This window comes from Oryza brachyantha, chromosome 5 (genome assembly GCF_000231095.2).
Source record: "Oryza brachyantha chromosome 5, ObraRS2, whole genome shotgun sequence".
NCBI classification, from domain to species: Eukaryota; Viridiplantae; Streptophyta; class Magnoliopsida; order Poales; family Poaceae; genus Oryza; species Oryza brachyantha.
In genome coordinates this window covers 13,205,260-13,224,161 of record NC_023167.2, presented here as the reverse complement: position 1 = coordinate 13,224,161, position 18,902 = coordinate 13,205,260, and the positions used below count along the sequence as shown (strand labels likewise).

At 40.7% G+C, this 18,902-nt stretch overlaps 2 protein-coding genes across 2 annotated transcripts; both read right to left on the bottom strand.

The window, feature by feature from the left end:
* Nucleotides 1–1,150: 1,150 nt before the first annotated feature.
* On the bottom strand, nucleotides 1,151–3,244 carry LOC102707214 (thioredoxin-like fold domain-containing protein MRL7L homolog, chloroplastic). The gene is made up of 4 exons (XM_040524205.1): nucleotides 2,375–3,244; nucleotides 1,844–1,925; nucleotides 1,629–1,740; nucleotides 1,151–1,529 (listed from the first exon to the last, which is right to left on the bottom strand). Exons 1-4 carry the CDS (start codon nucleotides 3,043–3,045, stop codon nucleotides 1,408–1,410), a joined length of 987 nt encoding a protein of 328 aa, XP_040380139.1. The 5' UTR covers nucleotides 3,046–3,244; the 3' UTR covers nucleotides 1,151–1,407.
* Nucleotides 3,245–3,974: 730 nt separating this feature from the next.
* Nucleotides 3,975–8,126, bottom strand: LOC102719209 (protease Do-like 10, mitochondrial). Its single transcript, XM_015837264.2, has 8 exons — nucleotides 7,622–8,126; nucleotides 7,010–7,255; nucleotides 6,256–6,451; nucleotides 5,921–6,180; nucleotides 5,553–5,680; nucleotides 4,945–5,148; nucleotides 4,748–4,798; nucleotides 3,975–4,610 (listed from the first exon to the last, which is right to left on the bottom strand). The coding sequence occupies exons 1-8, from the start codon at nucleotides 8,109–8,111 to the stop codon at nucleotides 4,350–4,352; spliced, it is 1,836 nt and encodes a 611-aa protein (XP_015692750.2). The 5' UTR covers nucleotides 8,112–8,126; the 3' UTR covers nucleotides 3,975–4,349.
* Between the last annotated feature and the right edge of the window lie 10,776 nt (nucleotides 8,127–18,902).

The window sequence follows — 18,902 nt, the reverse complement described above, 5'->3', positions numbered from 1 at the left end:
ATTTTACAGTGTCCTATAGCAAAGAATATAAATTTTCCATGCCCGGTAGCAAATTTGCTTTTTTTTTTTTGCTTCACTCAACATGGTAAAGCAATTCATTGTGTGGTAGTATGCCATGGACATTTCACATTTGCATGGTACTCATCGTTATCAGATTTATAATCTAATGCCAGCAGCAACAGTTTGCATGATTAGAAAATAGTACAAAGGAAAATTGATGACAACAGTTAAGTATTTTCCTATACACAAAATTGTAGAGGTTAATGAATAATCTGAGACTATGAATTTAAGGATTAGCTCTTAACACATTGTTCATGAAACAAAAGATACATATTGTTTTAGCATGTGGCCCAACGAGATACACCACGATAGGTCTAGGAGAGTACTAGGATTATCTAGGGCAATAAATTTGGTTTATTCCAAGTTCCGCGGAATCAATTAGAAGATCAAATGAATACGATTTCATATGGTACAATCCCAATCCCTTACATTTGGGGATGAAGGGCACGTGCTGCAATCATTTGAGAGGGAGATTAGCCATGTCATTAGGAAACTACTTGAATAACTGGCACATATCTCGAGGACTAGTGAATGGCTGATACTACATGTGCACATGGTTTTTTTAAGGAAAATGTGCAGCTTGTCTACCTCTAAAATTACGAAAATAACTGTCCAAACTATGTCTCAGCATTGCCAGTTTGCCATACAATGACTCGTTATCTCCATATTGTTGTTTTGTAACTGTAATGCGATTCACATAAACGTAGCACAATTTTCAGCAGTGTCCTAATCTCATTTCGGGTAAGGATTTCGTAGTTTAACATGCTTCTTTCGGAAGAGGTCTAGATGTAGTCAGACACAAATGTAGCACATCTCTCAATCGGTGGTACATGAGCATGCGATCGGAACATTGGAATGGAACCAATAACACCTCAGCAGCTGTTAGCATCAGGCCAAAAAATACATCACGCCAAACCATCATTAGCCAATTTCCAAGCAAAAACACAAACTTTCTGTACAACTTTCACCCTCCAAATGTTGAATCATAATTGCCGATGATCATCAACATCTCTTTCAAATGCATTGCTAGTCTGTACGCACTGTGAACAGAGATTCCATGTTTTCCGATTTTCTCAAACGTCAAGCAATGTAAGCACAAAACACCTAGGTCAACATGTTGTTGCACAAACATATATCTCAGAAACCATATTCCTACAACACATGAACATTTGTTGCAGTATGAATATACTATACTATGCCACTAACAGATAGAGATGGCAATTCACCATCGCAAGAACATTCTAGTGGATGTATGTGTGAGGACATCTAAGAATCTGAAAATGTGCATTAACTGTAAATTTCTAGCAATGCACACTGATGTTCTACAAGCTACACCTCCACACTTTCTTATGACATAAGAGGGACCTTTTCTTGACCCTGACCATCTGCCTCGCTCAAGCAAGGTGGCCTTACTGCTTTGTAGTAGAAGAATGCCATCATTCTTGACCATTCCTCCCCCGATCGGACAACTAACAAGAGAGAATAAAATTCAGGAAATTTCATGAGAAAATTGGTCAACTGAGGGTCTAAAATAACTGAGCAGTATGCCCCTATGCTCAGACAAATACCTTTGTCACGGTGAATTATCTTCCCTGCATTGGTGAAGAGGACCTCTGGGAAACCAGACACATTCAGGGCCTCCACAAGGTCAGGTTCTGCACAGGCATCTACAGCCACGCACTGAAGATGATACCAAAACAGTCAGCTCGTCAAGTGTTCTGATAAGCGACAAGGAATCCGTTATGAGGTTTATAAAGGTAAAGAAAGTTGACAGAAATAGTACTCTGGGTGAAGGCAGATTGTATTCCCAAAACATCTCGATCGCCTTGACGAGTTGATCCCTTGCCATTTCATTTTCCTGAGGTCTACAAAAGGGACATCCATGCTTCATGAAAAACAAATATTGCATGGAAAAAATATTAAATAAATTACTGAATAGTAAACAAACTTTGTAAGCTATTCTTCAACCAGAGGGGTGTTTGAAGTATAACCATCGTGGAGTTTTTGAACATCATGGCAATACGGTATACAACATATGTATAGTCTTATATTTTATATGTTTTACCAACTATTCCTTGAGGCACTTCCATATTACAAAATAGTTCTACATATTGTTCTTTCTTATTCCATATCTAGAATACAAGTTTATTACGGAAAAACATCTATATGTACAAGTTCATAAAAACATCGTAATTAATTTTGTTCAAATAGTACTAGCATGTCCATAACCTGTAGGGAAGCATGGGTATTTCACTAGTATCCAATGATTTCAGCTTAACTACATGACCATTTTAGTAGGAGTAAGGAATTATACCTCTTGTATCTGTTATGAACAAGCACAATCAACGGACCGAAGTCCGTGAACACAGTGTCATCCCAGTCCGCGGTCTTGACATCCCTGATTGGCTTGATGTAATTGTCGTCCTCCCAAACGATCTCCTTCTCACTTTGATACCCTTTATCGTCGTCCTGATCATCATTCTTCTTCTCGGCCTTGATGGTGATCTTGTCGAAAAACTGGCCGAGGCTGAACCCATTGCCATCGTCAGCGTCCTCCGGCCAGTTTGGGTCCTCCTCCTCGACAACGAGCTGGTACTTGGTCAGCAGCTCCAGCATCTTGGCCTTCCTCTCCGCCGGGTCCGTGAGCTCCCGTGTCTCGGGCACCCGGTCCATCATCTCCCGTATCTTCCTCCGCAGCGTCCTCCTCTGCTCGTCCGTCATCTCCATCGGGCCGTCGTCGTCCTCGTCCTCGTCGTCGCTGGAGTCGGAGTCGGCGTCGCCGCTCGCGCGGCCGCCGAGCACCAACTGAACAGCCTTGGAGTCGCCCTCCCGCGCGCATCCGGCGAGCACGAGCCTCCTCGCGGCGGTGCGCGGGCGAGTGGCCGCACGCGGCACGAAGAGGCCCGCGGGGCGCGCCGCCGCTTCGGCGAGGCAAAGCGCCGAACAGGTCACGGGCAGGGAGGAAGAACAGCCGCGCAGCGCCATCCTGCCGACTCACCTGCGAGACGCCGAGACGCCGCCGTGACTTCCCCTCCTTCCCCCGCCTGGGACCCAAATCTTCAGGAAAGTGGTGGCTGCTGCTGCTGCAACAATTACGCCGGAAAGCGCCGCCGCGCCGGTGATTCTCACGGAGCTCTCGGCGCGGAGCTGACTATTCCCCAACAGCTCAATCTACTTGTGCTTTCACTTTTCAGGCAGGGGAGATATTTTTTGTTCGGCTTAAGCTAAGGTGAAAGAGAGACGAGGAAGCTGGAGGCCCAGCCCAAATTACGTAGGCCCTTGTGGGCCAAGCCAAGTATAAATAGGAGCTGCAAAGCCCCAATGTAGCCCAGATAGACAAATGGGCACCTTCTTACCCGAATGGAAAGCAGCACATGCATCACCAACATTCTGGGAGAAAAAAGTCTTCTTCACATCTCAACTATTAGGATAGGTCTGCTTAACCCCTTAATATATGAAACTGGATATTCCACCCCCTAAACTATAAATACTATATCAAATAACCCTCTGAAGCGGTTTTCTAGGTGATTTTGCTAAGTACATGATGGTGGCCATGTAGAGTATGAAAGAGGCACTGCCATTGTGGTAGTCAGTTCAGTATTTTTTTCTCTTCCACAACTGAACTGGCTTGAGAATGATAAATATTAATGATAATATATAATTTTTAGGATTATTGATCAATGACTGAAAAAACATTTGATTTAACTTAGGTTAATAGGTCAATCTTTGAGACATGCAAGCACGCGCTAGCATCTACATGGACAAAACCACCTACAAAACCGCTTCAGAGGATTATTTGATCTAGTTTTTGCATTTTAGATGGAATATCTAGTTTCATACATTAGGGGTTAAGTAGACTAACCCTAATAGTTCAGGAGGTGTATACTTTTTCTATTCCGAGAGAAAAATTTATCAGTAAAGAGCGTGACAAGCTTGAGACGAACAGCAGTTTTTCACTGTGCTGTAAAAATTGCAACCCATTTTCTTATGCCTTGTTTCGTGATGGTACATCATCTGAAGCTACTTATGGTGAAAGAATGTGAAATACGGGAGTGGGGAAGATAATAAATGTGTGTTTACATATCAGGCTGAAGAACTCGGGGTCTTATTTGCTGAAGGGGAAAAAAACCCCACCTTGCGTCAAAACTGAGACGGCCGAACAGGAGCCGCTGCAACCAGCGCAGCTCCAGGCAGTCCTCGTCTCACTGCATCTGCCTCTGGAAAATGAACCGTGCTAATATCTAGTTCTTCACAGGAGATTTCCTAGCTAAAGCATGCATTGGTAAGTGTTAGCTAGTACATGATGCCTCGATCTCACCATTAGTTGCCTCACCGTCAGTAGCCTGCTCGTCAACAAGGTCAGACGATATGGCTGATGGTATCCTGTGCCGCTTTAAGATCCGGGATGTGGCAAGCTTCGCGTTCTTGTATTTCAGGACGATCACCCGCTCATCGTCCAGATCAAATCTCAAGTTTTCTTCAGTGCAACCTTCCACGAGGCTGCACAGATGCTTCAAATTTTCCACTTCAATACCGTTCACCTTTTTTACCTGACCATATTATGCAGTTTCATCAGTAGTTCAGTACATGTTCTACAGGGCACCACAGATGTATAGCAATGTCTAATGCTGAAGAATTTGCCTGTTCTTGGGTAATGGGGCTAAGGGATTTCTGTATAGCAACGTACCTGCAGTTCAGCGAGCCTTTCATAACCAACATTAATATCATCCATGAGAACCTAAAGACAAAATATCGTTCAAAACAGATAATACTGAAATGTTTAACAGAATGGTGCAATGCAGAATGATTTGAATTCAATGCTCCTAAGACCTGAAGCGGCAAATCTGAAATGTTCTAGAGTAGAGAAGGATGGTGAAATAGTACCTGAGATAAGATAACTAGTTGTTCACCAGCTTTCTTTGGAAGCTCTCTCAGTGCCCGTTCACACAGTCGGCGTGGCGAATTGTTGTACCAGTCTTCTCCAAATTCATGGAGATAAGGCTGGGTTAGTGGGATAAAAACAAAACCAGCAAAGATGTAGTAGCTGGGTAGTTGATCAAATTGGTGAACAGGGACTAAAGGTTGCAACTGCACAAGAAATCATATATAAGATCATTTCCAGTGTATCTATGTGAAAGCACTTGAACAGGTCAAATAAGTGCAAAGAGAAATAATGAATGCAAAGGATAGGCATGGAAGCACGTGTATAAAATAATTGGGTCCAATTTGTTTATCACTATTGGCCTACAGAGATCACTGAGATATCCGATAGCTGATACATCATACATCCTATCACAAAAATCTCCATATAAATAACTCTATTATAAGTTTGGAGAAGGTCGAGTCCATTATCATGCCTAAAACTAGCAAAACTTGGTACAAGGATAAAAGAGAGTAGCAATTGAATCTACTAGTGACGGGCAGCAGAAAAACAAAAAGCACCCTGGTTAATCAGAAATTCAGAATGTATTAAGTAACTTGCAAGTACTCACAGGTCTAACTGTGACATTCAATTCATGCTCGTTGCCATCTCTAAGAACTTTGAGAACCGCTTTTTCCCCAGGCTTCTTCATCGACACCAGATGATCGAAGGTGATTCTCTCCCTATTTCGAAATGGGACTGCAGGCATTTAAAAAGGTGATGTGAGAAAAATATGTACTACATCTATTTTTCAGAACAATGCATACATAGATTTATCTTTATCAATTTGCAGTTTTGCACAAAATCTGATGCGAGAAAAATATGTATAAGGCACACCAAATATCTGTGTCCAGTGATAGTTATGTGGTACAATATACCAGGTAACATAATACAGGAAGAGAAACCAAAATATGTAAAGAACACAGTTGGCAAGCCCACCTGTTCCATCATTTGCTATAGGCACACCGTCAAACTCAAGAAGTATGTCATCTTTCTTTAGAACTCGGTGAGCATCAGATAGAGGATTTATTCTACTCACTAACACTCCAGTCAAATCAGGCCTCATCCCAAAGCACTCTCTTAATTGAATATTCTCTGTGGCCTGGCAAGATATTCCAAGAGTACAAAAACCAGAATATTTACCACTCTCTTCTACTCCAGAGATGAAACGTTTAATTACAGGCACCGGTATAATATACCTGAAAAAGGAGGATTTTGTGGTAAAGCAAGGGGTTCAATTCGTGCATGACTAGAAAGTTAGTTTAGGGACCCACCCAATGTTTTCTGCTCCTGATAAATTTTGAAAAGCAACTCCAGCAACTTTGTCACCCATAATCGCAGGTCCTCCGCTGTTTCCTGGGTTGATAGCTGCATCTATTTGTATGGCCATGAGCTGAGTAGCACCATGTGCATATTGTGTTGGTTCAACTCTAGAGACCACACCCTTGGTGACAGAAATGTTGTCTCCCCCTGAGCAATAGAAAGCCAGAATATAAATGATTCACATTTTGTATGGTTTTCTTTATAAGAAGGAATAGTTACAATGAGAACAGAAAAGACCATATACAGCAAGTCATGCTACCAATAGCACCACAGCCAGAAAAAGCTTCATGAGCAGATTTTAATCTTTCTGAATCCAATGTGATGCATAAATCAGCATGGTATTACTCAACAGAGAGGCCTGTGATGCCTTGTTCCTCATATGTGCTATAACATGAAGCTAGGAAGAATATCTACCACATCAAAAATGCTGGGGCTACTAATAAGAAATAATCTGATGATGATGAATCTAATAGCATGAGAAAGTATGTATATGAATGTCAAAAGTGGGTTACAAACATAGGGTAAATTTCACTTTCTATCAAAATTATGTAAAATTTCATCACTGTATTTCTCTAACAGACCTTTCTGTGCCCGCATAGATTCAATTCAATGCATTCAGTGGATGAGATCATATAACTATCAAGTTTAACATCAAAGCATATAATACTGCCAATCATATAGAACTCTTAGTTTCAAAATTCATACCTTGTGGGTAGCCAACCACAGCGACTGCTTCTTGCAAGAAAGGAATGTCTCCAAGTTCCAAACTGTTCATCCCATCCCAAAACTCCTCACTATCAACTTTCAGAAGAGCCAAGTCGCACTCATGGCCGACGGCTTGGACTTCCGCCTTGTACTTAGTAGGTGATCCATGCTTCCTCACAAGAACAAAGGTATGGTCCGCAACCACATGAGCATTCGTAATAATTCTCCTCCCAGGAATTACAAATCCTAAAACACATGTATGCATTAGCAGATGAAACAAAAATAAACTCTCAACTTCAGTAGGCTTTCTCAGTTTAGTAGATATATCAAACCACAAATGACTAATTAATTTTCAGATTAGCCGGCATTGTGACAGCACGTTTATTTCAAAAGTTCACAAAACATAGTACTATGTAAACTACCATGAAAGTAGAACCACATTTTACCACACTAGCAGAAATACATAAATTGACAGACAAATTAAACAGAATCAACGTCAAGCTAACACTCTGCCTATCCATGAAATCGAACTTGCAGTAGCATGCCCGCCACAGCTATGCGTCTACCGCGGCAGCAGAGATCCAAACGGGTGCCAAGATCGCTAAGTTCTACCTGAGCCCATGCTCTCGCGCTGCGCCTTGTTCTGCCACGGAAGGAAGTAGCTGGGGCTGCTCGACACCGTGAAAACCTTCACCACCGAGTCCAGCGCCAGCTCCACCGCCGCGTACACGTCCGTGTCATGCCTCGCCACCGCCGCCGCAGCGTCGGCCTCACCTCCATCCTCCCCCTCACGCCCCTCCTCCTCGCCCCGCTCCGCCTCGGTTATCGCGGTGGCGCCCGGCGCGCCGCATTCGCGCACGACGCGGAGGAGCGTAGACGAGCAGGACGCGGCGGAGAAGCGGCGGTACCCGGGCCGCGCGGCGACGAGGGGGCGGAGGCCGCGGGCTAGGGTTTGGCCGTATGGGAGAGGAGGCCGGGGGAGCGGGGGCGCCTGGGGCGGCGGGTGGTGGTGGAGGAGGAGGCGGCGTAGCGAGGCGGGGGACAAGGACGAGGGGGACGAGGAGGATGAGAGGCGGCGGAGAGAGCGGGCGGCGGCGAGCATGGCGGGCGGCCTCGCCGGAAGCGGCGCAGGGGGAGGCCTCACCGCGTCAGGGTTTGGGGATTCCAATCCGTGGGGTTTTAGTTGGGTTTGGCCCAAGATTGTTTTGCGTTCAAATTGAGCCCATTTACCTCCATCAACAAACTAATGCAAGTATAAAAAATAATCTTTTTCTTATACGTATGGTTATTTATTTAAATTTAAATTTAATTTTTATTTTAGTTTTTTCATCCTATTTATTTTTTAGACTTTCTCATAAATCACTTACAACACGTATAAAATTTTTACTGATAAATTATTGTTTAATTCAAGCGAAAAGGTTGCGCTGAATATGTTTTAGAAATAACTTTCTCTACACTACTTTAGGTGCTAATTCATTTTTTAATTTTTGTAATGGTGTGCACATAGAGGTTTTTTTTCTCAAGATAAAGCTTGGTCTTTATTTTATTAGTTAAAGTTTTGTCGGGAACTTAAAAAGGATGTTTGCCTCCTTTTTTTTTTTTCTTTTTGCAATGAATGCAAGGCAGATCAATGAATTGTAGGGATGGTTTTCTGTTTTGCATTTGTTGTTCGATGTAAGTTCTGTATTTTTATCATACTTTTCTTCATTGGAGTTGTGTATGCAACGTAAGTTCTCCCTGTGCTGTCGTTGATCTCTTGTTATTTTGCCTGGCCCTTGTAACGACGAACGTGCAAGAGGGAAAATCTAGGCCTAATAAGAAAACCTTGCACACTGGCGTGCAAATGAATGAGCGTGTTCGTAAATTATTTTCCGTTCGTAGATATGCCGTTTGGTCTTTTCTATCAAAAACCGTAGAGATGGTTACGCTCCACGGCACAGTTTCCAGAGCACAAAATTCGTCATGTCCCATGAATGAGGCTATGGCTATTGGTTGTTCTTGTACTTTTATTACTATACGGAGGAAGAAGAAAACCAAAGCCAATCACAAGGAGGGAAGGGGAGGAGGACGTACGTACTTGCGTTACGACACATGGTTTGCTCGAGGTAAATTTCTCCGTCCGTGCGTTGGGCCTTCGGAGCAAGCGAGGCAAGCGTGCATGGGCCGTAGCAGCTAGCTAGGCCCGCGATGGCGATGGCACGGAAGGACGCTTGTTCCGGGATGGGGGTGTGCGCTGTCGTTACTACGTTGCCACCTTTCTGGAAAGGCCATCATTGCCATCATGGAACGGATGCTGCAATTGGTGTGTGTGTGTGTTTTCTTTTTCCTTTTTGGAGTGGTGGAACGATTATTATTTGCTTCGGATGGGCACGGGATTATTAACTTATCCCTCGCACAAAAAATCTAATAATAGATTAGCATATAATTAATTAATTATTAAAAAATATAAAATAGATTAATATGGTTTTTTTAAAACAACTTTTCTATAGAAAATTTCTAAAAAAAATACACAGTTTAACAGTTCGGGAAGCGTGCCTACGGAAAATGAGGAAGATAAGTTAATTCAGAGAGCGCAACTAACATGGCTTTGTAGATGGGGAAAGATAAGTTAACGCGCGGAAAACGAATGACATAAGTTTGGATTGGGTCAAACAATACGTACACTGATCATGCGTATGCTGGCTTGGTATGATGCCGAGTTTGGTGGTTGTCGTTTGATTTTTAAAGAGAGAAAAAATAAAATGATATATTTTTAAAAATAATTTATAAATATATATATTTTTTATTTTTGACGATCTAAAAGTTAATGCTAAAAAATAAATTATAATAAAAAATCATAAAATCAAAGTTTTCTATAAGCATAAATAGAAGGGGAAAAAATGAGGTTGTTTGTTTCGTGTACTCCATTAAGAAAAACAGAAGGTATTGATTCAACACGAACCAAGACTCGAGGCAACTAGCTAATACCTCCTCATTTTGGACAATAACATGGTCTCAGAAAATAACTTTGATTATAATTTTCTATTAATATATATCACTATTTAATAAACTGAGAAACATTCCTCTCTCCCTCTCGTTTAGTAGAACAACAAATGGAAAAAATCGAGGGGTATATAGAAAATCTTAACTTTCCTAAAAAATATTTCATTTTCCCACTACTCTTTCATGAGTACATTTATGTGTTTGCCCATGAATATGGATTAAACGGTTTCAAACTTGTCAAAATTATTGGTTCTAATAACAAGAAATTTAGTTCACTACTTGTGAAACGGTTAATGATTTGAATTTATCAGTAAAAATTATGGATTAATTTGGTTAATTATATATCCTAACCAAGATTGATTATTGGATTAGAATAATTATTTTTATTCTGAGTTTCATTCTTAGATTCCATCTAAGGGGTTTGTGATCGTTGTGTGTGTATATATACCAACAAATATGTAATTTTATTAAAGTATATCTAAATACTGATCTATACATATAGTCTCATGCTTTGAAACTAAATATTTTAAAAGGTTATTTATAGTCAAATGTCTAAAAGTTTAATTTGAGGCTTGTCCAAAACGAAGTATTATGAAATTGGAGTGAGTAGCTAGTGATGAAGCCAGGGATCGATGTGGTAAATGAAGTTGAATGGGTAGCTGTTGCTGGTAAGTTAAAAGTTACAATAATGCGCATTATGATTGTCTTAGTTACAAATGTTTGGATGATTTCGACCTCTCTGCGCTTAGCCAGATAATACATTTAGGAGTGGCAATTTATTTTATGATAATGGATAAAAATATTCAGCCTTTACATGATAAATTACCACAAGTAACCGGTTACCTTTTATAATACAGTATTGATATGTGTTGTCCACGTATATATACACCTCTACACACTCGCACCGTTTATATACTCACATACCGATGACTGTGTCCAGAGAGAGACATAGCACCAACGGCAAATTTCTTAGCTAATTGAATTTCTATTGGAAGTGCATATGCATGTGTAATATCAATGGGCACCAGAATTAATTTAAGCTCTGGTGAATCTAGAGACAGATCTACTGTAGGGGCTGTGGGCTCCAGCCTCCTGCACGTTGGATCCCCATAGAAAATAGAGGAGAGAGAAGGGGAAGACGAGCGGGAGGGAGAAGAAGAGCGAGAATGGAGGATGAAGAAAGTAACTAGCCCTTCAGCCTTTAAATCCTGGATCCGCTAATGGATGAATCAATGAAATCATACACTTGCCATTATAATTAACATTACGCTACCGGTGCATCTTTCCTTTGGTAACTCAGATTTCAAAAGGTAGAATGCTACACGCGATAGGCATAAACCTTCGAGCCATTGTTTGACATAAGAAACCAATATTATTTTAGAGGGTACAACTCAAGACGCACACGAACACAAACCACGCTCACACCACAACACATGCCCACGCGTGCGCGTCCCTAACACACGCTAGGATTTAGATTGGAGGCACTAGGCCTCAGTGCACGGGAAACGTGCAGTACTACTGAACGCGCACGCGTGTGTGTACCCTAATACTTAACCGGGACCAACCGAAATTGATCCGGGGAAATGGGGAAAAATCCCCAGTGAAACACATGAGCTGCGATCCCAGGGATCGAACTCACGTGGGCTGTTCGCATACCCGTGCAGCTAGTCACCCAAGCAACACTCGGTTCTCTAAGATACCAGTATTTAAGTATGTATGTGTTCATCTGTACTGTAGATAGTTCTGGTTAGAGCAAGTTCAATAGTATAGCCAACTACTAGCTCTAATTCATCTATAGTTAATCTAATAGCCAATTCAAACGATAACTACCTACAAAACATATACTACCATGTCCCACATATTATACACATATTGTGTCTTGGAGTCAGTGCTGCAGCTGGCTATAACTCTGTAGCCCACTGCTCTTCTCTTTCTTCTCTTATCTTCTTAAGATATGTTTATAGCTGGCTTATGGCCTGCTATTGTACTTGCTCTTAGACTTTACAAATAATATAGCCAAGCTACTCCTATTAGGCTGAGTTCAGTTTCCAAAATTTTTTTGGAGCGAGGTCACATCGACGCGCAAGGTAACACATTTGAAGTATTAAACGTAGTCTAATTACAAAACAAATTTTAGATTTCGTCTGGAAACTGCGAGACGAATCTTGTGAGTCTAATTAATTCATCATTAGCATATTTTGGTTACTGTAACACTTATGGCTATTATGCACTATTTAGGCTTAAAAGATTCGTCTCACGATTTCCCCCATAACTGTGTAGTTAGTTTTAATGTTCATGTATATTTAATGTTTTATTTAGGTGTCCAAAGATCTGATATGATGTTTTTGAGAAAAGCTTTTGGGAACTAAACATGTCCTTAGTTAGTCTACCTTTGGGATAAACCCAAAGTTCTACCCATCCTATGACTAGTCACACGTTCTTTCCTATATTCCGTTGCAGTGTATACAGACCTCACTGGTTTACATAAATTGAACAAACAGTCTGACTGTACAAGTGAGTGTTTTGGAAGGACAACATTTCTATTCGTCCTCCTCGGTGGCTCTGAAAACAACTAAGGAACGAACCTAAATCATGTGCACGGTACACCGTGCTGACACGTATCTCGAGGTGCATTACATGCACCTCATTCTCTGACCGAGCTATAGAAGTCTAGGGTTGGTAATGGTGCAGATCGAGACCGGGTTGGTCGAGAACGACCCTAACCCTGACGGGTCTCTTTCCTTGATCGAGGTCCCCGTGGGAACGAACGCACGACGGCAACCGCCCGACTGACTAGGGTGACCGACAAAGGCAGGCGCGCGGCGAGGACGACTAGCGAGTGCGCTCGGCAGTGGTCAATGACGCCAGTGCAGGCACAGGAGGGAAGGACGGTGGTGGCATGAGGAGAGGAGGAGGGCAGGAAGCAGGTGAGGAGAGAAGATAGGGTTTGGGGGTAGTTGGGCTTTATATATGAAATTGCTAGTGGGTCAATTGGTCTTTAAAACAAAAAGAAATAATGCCACGCTATTGAGCTTTTGTCATTCTGGGTCCCTGTGAGCGCCAAGGCTGCCGTCCCTGGCCCCATCAGGGGTCCTGACGAATCCCTGATCCTGATGGAAATTTTGCCAACCCTAGCGAAGTCACAGTTGCTGCCATTTCATGGTAATTATATTGTTTGCAGAATTTATATTAGAGCTATTTTAATCTAAACATATATATATATATATATATATATATATATATATATATGTTATTCTGTCTAAGATACGTAAACAAATTCATACTTTTACGATGGGCCAAAACATCACAGGACGCGGAGGGAGCGGCGGTAGTGCGGCCAGTGCGCGGGATGGGACGGCATATCGTCAGCGACATGCAGTCGTAGCAGTACCCAGCAGATGGATGACAACATCCATGATCCGTCCATGAAAGCCATTCATTCATTCCTTCCCATCTGCCCATTCTGCATGCAGCTGCTCTCTCTACTCCCAACAGTGCGAGAGATAGAGAGGGGAGGAGTCAGGGGGGGTGCAAAAGGTAGTCGTCAGAATCACAGGCATATAGCCGGCATCTATCTCATATCGACCGCTAGCTCGCCATCCGTGTGGACCGTGTCTGATCTCGTCTCGGCCGGATGGCCTGCAGCCTGCTAGCGTGCTGCATATACCAATGCCTCCCTCCGTTTTGTCCCACCGGGGCCCTGGAACTCTTTTAAGCTATTATGAGGAATATCACCTCGTTTCTTTTCTATTATTTTAAATAGTTATTAAAACATTTAAAAAAATTAGCCTCATAAATTAATTGGGATATCATCACACTGCATAGAAATCCAATTTGAGGACTTCTATAATACATGTTTATTAATTTGGATTTGCTAAATGCCATGGGGTAGATTTTTGACTATGTTTTTTAGTCAAAGCTATGACCTTTGTACGTGCTTCAAGATTATTGCTGGATTTTGTTTTGGGCTCCGCAGCCCACGTATCTATCCATTCCGGATTATGATCTGGGCTGGTTTGGGACAACATATACACTGTTTACCGCTTATATTTTTCTCCATCCTATTACATAAATTTTATATAAAACTTAGAACATGGCAATTTCCTTTTTATTTTCTATGCCTGTGATGTGCAGATCACTAGTACAATTGATGTGCAGACTACTTGTAGAATTGAACAATAGATAAGAAATGACTCGTATGGTATGTAATTACATAAATTTTATTAGAAATTGACAACAATTTATTTATTACTATATAGGTGAATTGTAATTGGATATATTTGCCCACTATTGGTTTGCTTTATCATTTTAAAACTATTTAATCAGAGTTGTTGGATGTAGATCGTGTGGTAGAAAAAATATGACTGATTTTGCTATAGACTTTCTGTCAAATTCTTTATAGGTAGACTCTTATTAATTTGATTTATTATATATATGCTTAAAGAATCTAGACACATATAATATATATATATATATATATATATATATATTGTATATTGATTAATAGGTAAAATTAGACGTAACGAGGAACGCCATGTTTTGTTCATGGCCGGAGTACGTAAAAAACGAAGGAACCATTTCGGTGTGCAGTGCGTGGCCGCCGGCGCGCGGGCGGGTAGTCACACCGATGATGGCGCCCGCGCGCGCGGCTATTGATTGCTCGCTCGCATTTTCTGGTACGCGCCCGAATCGGTCGCGAGATCACAGCTAGAGCTTGCTGCTACACGGTCAGTGGCTCAGTGCGGCCGCGCGCGCGCGGGCGGGCGGCTGCGATCGATCGATCGATGGGATCAGGACCCCGGAAGGACCGGACTAGCGTAGGACCGCACACGTGCGCCGCGGGCGCACGTACGACTGTACGACGCCAATCCACTGGCCGGCCGGCGCGCGGGCCACACCATGCACGCCACTAGATGCACCATTCACCGCCCGGCCTGCCGCCCACCTGCGTGTAAGCTCGTAATCCAATCCAAATCTATTCCAATTCATTTTTTTTACTAATTAGTCTACCCAATCAACCCGTACCAATTATTCTTCATTAGAATGCAATCCAAACCAATCCAACTTTGATTTTAGCCCACCACGCACCAACTCATTTGGTTAAAATGGATCCAATCTACTCTCGCAAAATGGATGCACCATTTGATATGTATAAACCCGGATCTAAAATTTTAAAACTCGCGTTCACACTATAAAAGTTTATCAAATTTGACTGAAATTTGGTAGGATGATATGTTATGTATAAAAGCAACTTTGTGCAAATTTTGGTCGATTTCTACATGTGGGCCCACGTATGTCTGTTATCTTATCCATTATCTATCTAATTAAAGGATCCATTTACCCTACACGGGTTAAATCCATTTAAAACCTAAAATCACCTGACCAAATCTAATCCATACCAATCCATTTGTCTCTGTAACCCAATCCAATTCAGACCATTTGAAGTTACAATCCATTTGCACCCAAACCAAACACAATCCAAATTAAAACCAACCCATTTAACCAATTTCCATCCAACCCATTAGCAGGCCTACCTGCGTGGCTACTGGCTGGGGTTAAAAAATCCAACCGTATCTGCTGTCGTTTTAGCTTCTTTTTCTCGTTTTAGCCGATAACATTTTTTCAAAAAAAAAACAGAATCGGTAAAATTATCCGAAAACGAAATCAGAGAGATAATACATTTTTGACCTGCATGGCTGCGTGCCCCTCCACTCGTCTGCACGTACGTACGTACCCTGCATACATACATTTCTTTATATGAGCACAGCCTGATCCTAAGACTTACACAACCAACCAAACAAACATTTCTATGTATCTCTCATACGAGCCAGATGTATACAGACCCTAAGAGACCAATTAAGCAACTTAGTTAGCTAGCTTGTTCACTACTACTAGAGTACAAGTACTTGTATTACAGAAAGATGAAGTGTATTGTGTATATAGTGACGGAAAAACACACAGCAACGTAATACTAGTAGCGAGTTAGGCCCAATTTAGTTCCAAAAAATTTTCTTAAAAATATCACATCGAATTTTTGGACATCTAAATAAAGTATTAAATATATATAAACATTAAAACTAATTACACAGTTATGGAGGAAATAGTGAGACGAATCTTTTGAGTCTAATTAGGACGTAATTAGCCATAAGTGCTAAAGTAACCAACATGTGCTAATGACGGATTAATTAGACTCAAAAGATTCGTCTCGTGGTTTGCAGGTGGAATCTGAAATTTATTTTATAATTAGATTACGTTTAATATTTTAAATATGTGTTTAAAGTTTTGATGTGATGTTTTTGCAAAAAAATTTTACAAACTAGGCCTTGTTTACAGCTTGTTTAGTTTTGAAAATTTTTTTGCAAAAACATCAAATCAAGTTTTTGGATACCCATTTGAAGTATTAAACGTACTTTAATTATAAATAAATTTCAGATTCCACCTGGAAACCGCTAGACGAATCTTTTGAGTCTAATTAATCCATCATTAGTACATGTTGGTTACTGTAGCACTTATGACTAATCACATCCTAATTAGGCTTAAAAGATTCGTCTCACGATTTCCCGCATAACTGTGTAATTAGTTTTAATGTTCATATATATTTAATGTTTTATTTAGGTGTCCAAAGATTCGAAGTGATATTTTTGCGAACTACTTTTCGCAAAAACATCGCATCGAATTTTTGGACACCCAAATAAAACATTAAACATAGATGAACCAAAAAAAATAATTATACAGTTATGTAAGAAATCTTGAAACGAATATTTTAAGTCTAATTAGTCCATGATTAGCCATAAGTGATACAGTAACCTAATTAGTCAAGATTGAGAAAATTTTTGGCTAATAATGGACTAATTAGGCTCAAAAGATTCGTCTAAAGATTTCTTACATAACTCTGTAATTAGTTTTTTTCATTTATATTTAATACTTTATTTAGGTGTCAAAAATTCAATATGATATTTTTGAATTTTTTTTTAACTAAACATGGCCTAAACAAGGCCTTAGCGATCGACCGACGAAGCAGCTAGCGGGTCAAAGTTGTGTACTTGAACGCACGCACGTCAACTAGCTAGCCTAGCAAGCTGATGATGGAACACACCGGGTAGCATCGAGCGAGACCTAGCTAGGCGTTTCATGACTGTGGACCACCGCTAGCATATACTCTCATCACATCTAGAATGGTGAGAGTTGTTACAAATTATTTTAACGGGTGTATTTATTATCTATCATAGACAGTACTCTCTATTATTTTAACGAGTATACTTATCGACCATCATAGGCAGTACCAGAGAGTGATGTATTGATGATTTAAAATTTAGATAGTTCAATTTATATAAATTAGTTTAAATATTATAAATGTACCATACCAAATATCAGTACAAGTTTATCACGCATTATTAAGAGAGTATTTCCCTTTTTCTCTTTATAAGAATTATTTTTCCTTTTCCATATATATATATACACACCTTACATTAGAAAAAATTTTGGGTGGTCCGGACCCACCGGGACCAATCCACCCCTGGAGATAGAAGCCCATAGCCGTCACTAATGAGAATATTTACATGTGACGGGTCGTAAGAATGTGTTGTTGCTGATAATTAGTCATACTTTATATACTATACAAACACATCCTCTTTCGTCGTTTGTCCCTTCTTCAGATGGCCTCTCGTCCTGTCCTATCAGTGGCCCTCCTCGTTGAAGCTCCTCAAGATAGCGACGGTGGCTTGGCGAGCCTCAAGACAGTGGCATCATCCATTGGGGAGCATGGATTCAGTGTCGACGAGACTTAATAATGATAGATCCGGCACCAGTAGGGCTTGAGAGTGGCGATTCCGTCGCCTGCTAGCCTCCGGAGTGGGAGATCTTGAGGTGAAGGGTAGTATAATGGTGATGGCAGCAACTACTCGGTGGGAGAGGATTAGAGACTGAGAATAGCGATGACGACGCGGATTAGGGCTAGTCTGATTTTTTCTTCCTTTCTTTTTAGAGTTTTTTTAACATCCTTGAAAAGTACCTCGAGGTACCGCATTTTCTAATGTAAAATGTTAGTACCTTGAGATACTATAATTTTGCGCTAAAATTTTTGGTATCTTAAGGTATTTTTCAGGATGATAAAAAACCCTTCTTTTTAGCTTTGGTTTCCTATCAGTAGCGCCTCATGCCCTCATCCTTTCAAACCATTACAGGTGTGAGAAATTAGTAATGCGTGGGAAGCCGTTACAAATAAGAGATTTTTTACCATTTTTGAAAAAGCAGATTCAGGTACCACACTTTTTAACGTAAAAGTTTGGTATCTTTAAATACTAGTATCTTGAGAAGTATGTAAGGGTGATAAAAAAAACCTACAAATAACTAACCACATCAGTAATGGCCCCTTTGAATCACAGGAATTAAAAAAATAGAGGAATAGGAAAAATATAGGATTCTGACAGGAATGTAAGTGTAAAACAGAGGATTGCAAAACACAGGAAAAACGTAGGAATGACCGTTTGATTGGACCACAGGAAAAACATAGGAATTTGAGGAGAGATAAAGACACAAAAGATTTTTTTCATGAGGTTTTACCTCTTGCTAATTTCCTCCAAAACTTGTATAGGAAGAGGTATTCCATAGGAATTTCATAGGATTTCATAGGGTTCATTTCTTTGATTCAAAGGGAATCAAAGGGCTTCGTAGAAAAAATTTCAATAGAAATAAAATCCTCTAAAATTTTCATAAATTTCCTTTGAATCAAAGATGACCTAACTAATTCTTGGTACCGGCTTCTTATAACAGAGAGTTTGATGCCATTATAGATAACCTTGTTTGTGCTTGTTTGTGTGCTAGTGCACGGTTGCACGCATGGACGTCATGTATGGTAGTTTTTTTTTTTTGGGGGTAAACACATGTATGGTAGTTTACCGACGTTGAAAGG